The following is a 6,179-nucleotide window of genomic DNA, read 5'->3' as shown; positions in this document are numbered from 1 at the left end:
ACAGATGCGTTCCAGGTCTTAAAGGAGTAATTCACCCAATTTATTTTCTATCAATTACACACCCCATGAAGCATTGAATTCATGGAGATATTTTAGTTTTTGACGCATTCCTAAGCCAATCATTTGATTACCGGCAGAATTAGATGCTAATGTATCCGGTAGGAGACTCAAAGGAGACTCTTTGTGTCTCCTACCGGATATTCACGCGGTCATCAAATGATTGTCTCAGGAATGCATCAAAAAACGAAAAGATCTCCATGAAATCAATGCTTCATGGGGCGTGTCATTGATAGAAAATAAGAAATTTTTTGGGTGAACTACACCTTTAGTGGGTTAATCCACAGTGATTTACAGTAAGCAAGGTAAACACATCAACAGCAGAGAGACAGTGTAGTGCCTCAGTATTAGGATCAGAGGTCAACCAAGAACCTACAGCATCAGTCCAGACGGTACAATATAAACACAATAATGATCTACATTGAAACTATACAAACTAGAGGAAATGACATTTGAGCCTTTACATAAGACTGCATGGTCGTCAAGGCTAGGTCAAGCGCTGCGGACTAAAGCCTAGTCTGAAGAGGTGAGTCTTCAGACTACGACGGAAACATGGGGAGTGAGTCTGTAGTTCTGACTGTAACGGGGAGTTTGTTACACATAAATGACACCATTTGTGTCATTTATTTTCATGATCAAAAAAGATCAACCAATCAATCAATCAATCAATCAATCAAAGGGCTATATGTGACCCTGAAGGAACGTAGGGCTGAGGGAACATTAGGTCTGATTTGGATGAAAAATTATTGTTAGGTATTGATGGACATAAGCATGCAGTACTTGGACATGATGTATAAGTACTGGACATGACTCTAGTATGTCACAGAGACTTACCCCCCAATACAACCCTTACACTGAGTGCCAAGCAGGGAGGCATTGGGTCCCATTTAGTCTTTGGTACAGTATGACCCCACCAGGGTTTGAACCGCCGCATCTCCCAATCTCAGTGCCTTCATTAGGCTTAATTCTAACCCTAATATACATATAATTCTTTCTTTTCAAGGTCTTTTTATTGTTTTTTTTTTCCGTACAAGGCCCAGGGGCAAGCGTGATGCACATACATTTTTATAACATATCACAAAAAAATTGAGACAGTGTACATATACTGCATTCCCCTATCCCACCCTCCCCCCACCCCCACCCTCCCCCCACCCTCATTGCCCAGGACAGTTATATAGGCACAGTTGTAAGAAAAAAAGTTTGAAATAAAGGAAAAAACAAAGGCACGCAAATTAATCAGAAAAAAGCAGATATAAGAAATAGAAATAAAAATATAAAGAAAAACATTTTGGGTTTGCTGTGTGCTGCAGTCGCAGCAGGCATACGCCACACTATGTAACCTGAGTGTTGTGGTAAAAAGTCATAAACGGATCCCAGGTCTTATGAATTTTTTTTTAAATCCTCATAACGGTAGAATGAAATGGACAAACACCATGAAATAAGTGAATACACTGATAGTACATATTATTATGTGTTTATATTGTACTCACAGAGTAGAAGGTAGATCAATGTCAACTCCATCCTGTGTTGCTGCTCACTGACTGACTGACTGACTGACTGACTGACTGACTGCTGACTGACTGACTGACTGACTGACTGACTGACTGACTGATTGACTGACTGACTGACTGACTGACTGACTGACAGACACAGTGTTAGTGACAGAGTTATAACAGAGACAGATCTCCTCCTACTACTACTGCTGTTGTTATGGTGAGAAGGAGGACCATATACTGAAGCAAGTGGTACGCTGATGCACTTATTTCCTGCCTATCATCATCATCTGTATGTAGCAAGCAGCTATTGCAGATATAGCGGATGCATTCTGCATCAGAGGAAGTACAAAGCGCTGTGGTTTCTAGGTGTGAAAACAGCTCTCTGACCTCTGCTCCAGACCTCACTATGAACACCCACCATATATGATGTTAGTGAGTGCAGAGTATACAGCAAACTACTTCACTATTAAGACAAGTTGTTTAAGACTATTACCAGTAAAAAGTACTCAAATGTTTAACTTCAGTAAAAGTATCAATACTGCAATGTAGAAGTCCAGAATTCAAAAGTTTACTTGAGTAAAAGTGCAAAAGTATTTGTAACAAAATGTACTTAAAGTACCAAAAGTAGAAAGTACTCATTATGTAGAATGTTTTCAAAAGTATAAAAATCTGTTGAAAATAGCAGATCTACAAGGTGAGACGCATTGTGAGCTTGTAGATCGGCTATATTCAAATGGCCGAAATGTACACAGCGTTCATAGACTAACATAACTCTGTCACCATGACAACATCAAGCTTACTGTACAGATACTATGAGGCAGTGGTTGGCAATAGGCAGCAATTTTTCGCGTCATCAGCAGACCAGCGGTGTAAAGTAATTAAGTACTCATTAATGTACTCAAGTACTGTACTTACAGTAAGTACACTTTTGAGGTATTTTTGAGCGGTGTAACCGCTCCTATAAGTGGGTTTGGGACCTATCCGTGGCGAAAGTTTTTCTTTCCGTCGCGAAAATGTGTCTTTCGCTGTACTGTGATTGGCTGATTGGCTGTGACGTACTGTGATTGGCTAGCGAGACGCATGATGAAATTAATAACTCATAAATAGCACCACTCACTTCAAAAAACATTTTTTTTTTGAAGTGAGCTTCCATCACTGTGATGACCACTGTTGTTTTTGAGCACCGAGCGGTGCAAATATACAAGTGTCACAGCAAAGGGTCTGAATACTTATCTTTGCAGGACGTGCTGTGATTGGCTAGCGAGACACATGATGAAGTTAACTTAAAACTTCGCTCATAAATAGCACCGCTCACTTCACACTGGGTGTGATTTTTTACTTAACTGGGGTATTTCCAATTTTCAATACCTTAACCTCTACTCCATTACATCTCAGAGGCAAATATTGTACTTTTTTACTCAACTACAATTATTTGATAACGAGTTACTTTATAGATTTTTATTATCATTACAAAACATACATTGACCACTTCAGTATATACACTTTGGCTATTTTGTATTAAATATGTTTATACATTTGTTAACTTGTGAAATTGGACATTCTCCATGATGAGTACTTTTGGTACTTTAAGTATATTTTGATGTCAATACCTTTGTACTTTTACTCAACTACATTTTCAATACCTGACTTTTTCCTCTTTAGACTTTTATTATTTTGTTGTTTTTTGTTGCTTGTTCTGTATTTTCTTTATCTTATATTTATTCAAATGTTTAAATGGTAGGCACAATAAACTAAGGCCTACCCCAGCCTACACCTTTTTGGTCTATGTTTCACCAATCTGGGAACCCATTGTCAAAGAAAAAGGAAAAGACAGCGCCCTCTGCTGGAATATGTTCTTGAGAGATTAATGTTTCACTGATATATATCATCATATCATATCAAATGAAGGCATTGTATTGAATAGCTTTTAATGACCAAAATAAAACTACTGTTACTACTGCTAGTAGTTTTGGATGAAGCCATGTTCTGTTATTGTTGCTAACTAGCAGGTTAAATGGTTAGTGTAATAGTAAATGTTTAGTGTAGTAGTATGTTTAGTCTGCACACATACACTAGCTGCAACCAGTCAGTCCAGTTTAGGCTCCATGCTACGACTCTGTCGCACCCTGAATAACAGATCCACAAGCTCACAACGCGTCGTATCTGCAATGCATTGCGAGTATGTAGATCTGTGGAAGTGGATATTATTTTTATTATTACTCCCATGACTTTTCCTACCACTGCTATGCCGATGACACTCAGCTGATCCTGTCATCCCCCCCCTCAGATACAATCCACATGTATTTTGGTCTGGCTCTCTCCTTTAAGTAAAAAAGAAAAAGTACTTGTTCCACCACTGGTACCTATCCTGGGACACGGGGGAGAACATGCAGGTGGTATACCATTAGTTTCCTTTCTGAACACAAAGACCTTGCTGTTGCAACGCCTGGGATTCGAACCCGGGTCTCACGCGTGGAAAGCCAACATCTTAACCGCTAAGCCAAAGGGATATCCCTATCGCTCGGGGGAGATATTAGACTTTCAGGCCATCAGGCTGAGGTTATGAACCACTCTGTTACACTGTCACTAGCCTCGATCTCCAGGCTTTTATTTTTCCTTCGCGTTTTTCTCAAAAATAAGAGCCTGGACCAGGCTGTTGACGTTCCTGGTATAGGAAGTGGGAGTCAACGTTTAATTTCCCCAACCAACCGGATTGCAGTGGGCGTCGCTCCAAATGTTGTGACGTCAGGGCTCTCAATGCTGCACATTGGGGGAGGAGGAGGGGCGTGGGGCTGACGGACATCGGTAAACCAATGGGAGCCCACGGATGTTTTCTCCGGAGACTTTGAATCCGCCCCTCTAGACCAGATCAGACGGGCTAGGGCAGCCTACACTGTCACTGCACCAGTCTGTATGTAATGTAGCGCCCGGCCGTCTCACTGGGTCTGATGATCTTCACCACCTGTCCCCTCTTCAGGCCGAGGTAGCGGGCCACGGGGTCCACTCTCTGGATCCTCGGCAGCTGACTCTCCTTCAGTTTGTATCTCACCAGCAGTTCGGTCACCTCCTCTTTGCTCATGACGATGTGCTCTGGAACGAGCTCGTGCTCCGTGATGTTGATGAGCAGCTCCTCCTGCAGGAAGTGTTCCAGGACGTACTTGGGCGCCATGTCGACCAGAGCCTCCTTGGCCGACGGCGTCATGCCCTCCTCGGTGACGATGACGGCGCGCATGATGTTCTCTTCCTGCATCCTCTGGCAGATCGTCTTGATGTTCTTGATGCCGATCTTGTGCTCGTCCGGAAAGAAGACGAACATCTGGTCGGTGGGGTCGGCGTTGTGCGCGACCAGCACCTTGAGATCCTGATACCGTTGGGGGCGACCCTCGCTGGGCTTGTCTCCGAACTGACTCTTGAACTCGTCGAGGGTCTGGTCCAGTTCGTCCTGGGTCACCAGGTAGCCCCTGTCGTGGCACAGCTGCATGATCGTTTTACGGATCTTCCACAGCTTGTACGTCTCTTCCTCGTCGTCTCCTATTTCCCTGAACCTCCTTGAACTTTCATCCATCGTCGCCTTGAACCCTAATGACTTGATTGAGACGTAAACTTTGATTTAATGTTGTGAAGCCTGTGTAAACAGTGAACACTCTGTGCGGCCAGGTCTTAAGTCCGGTTGGACGGTCGTTGTGGCGTCGCTGTGATGTCACTGTGATGCCATTATGATGGCAGCCATGCCTGGAGTTCCATGCCAGTCTTGCCCTAATCTCTCGAGACAGATTCAGAGCTCCACAGCTGAATCTGTCGGGAGCTCCTGTTACAGCGTGTATAGTTAGGAATGTAAACAAAGACACCTGGACTGGAAGAGGAGGGTTGAGGGCGGACCTAACGGCCAACATCCTGTTATCCACATTCTATTGGGAGGTCCCCCCAGAGTCTAATCCAATGCGCTGTTTCTTCCTCTTTTTTTGAGCGGTGCAACCGCTCCTATAAGAGGGTTTAGGACCCATCCGTGGCGAAAGTTTTTCTTTCCGTCGTGAGAATTTGTCTTTCGCTGTGACGCCATGCTGTGGAAAACACGCCCATAGGCTAAGCTTTGCAGGATGTGCTGTGATTGGCTAGCAAGACACATGATGAAATTTACTTCAAACTTGGCAGACGCGCTGTGATTGGCTAGTGAGACGCATGATGAAATCAATAATAATGTAAAAAATGTAAGCACGTCACTTCGCAGGACGTGCTGTGATTGGCACCGATATGCATGATGAAATTAATAACTCATAAATAGCACCGCTCACTTCACACTGGGTGTGATTGCCAGACCCAAGGGGTCGGGCTTACATGAGGCTTTGTACCTGTTTCGTCCATACATGGGCAGGGGCCATTTGTCCTCCGGCCCCAGCCAAAAAAAAGTTTGTGACGTCCCCTTTCGTCACGAACTATTCACTATTCAACTATACATCATGAACTTCAGTTATAAAGTGGTTTGTAGGTGTGTTACATACTAGGACTTCATTCTGGGTCTGGCAGAACCAGGTCTCCTGGTCTTGTTTTTGGGCGGTGAAACCGCCCCTATAAGTGAGGTTTGGAAAAATGTACAAATATCCTGCGCTGTGAAACCGCCCCTATAAG

General features: G+C 43.4%; 1 protein-coding gene across 1 annotated transcript; it reads right to left on the bottom strand.

Annotated features, from left to right (window-relative positions):
- Nucleotides 1–4,449: 4,449 nt before the first annotated feature.
- LOC308087310 (DNA-directed RNA polymerases I, II, and III subunit RPABC1-like) lies at nucleotides 4,450–4,803 on the bottom strand (the record flags this gene model as incomplete). Its single annotated transcript, XM_080431084.1, has 1 exon — nucleotides 4,450–4,803. One exon carries the CDS (start codon nucleotides 4,801–4,803, stop codon nucleotides 4,450–4,452), a length of 354 nt encoding a protein of 117 aa, XP_080287210.1.
- Between the last annotated feature and the right edge of the window lie 1,376 nt (nucleotides 4,804–6,179).

This window comes from Gymnoscopelus braueri (genome assembly GCF_963280865.1).
Source record: "Gymnoscopelus braueri genome assembly, chromosome: 6".
In the NCBI taxonomy this organism is placed as follows: domain Eukaryota; kingdom Metazoa; phylum Chordata; class Actinopteri; order Myctophiformes; family Myctophidae; genus Gymnoscopelus; species Gymnoscopelus braueri.
This window is presented reverse-complemented; position numbering and strand designations above follow the sequence as displayed.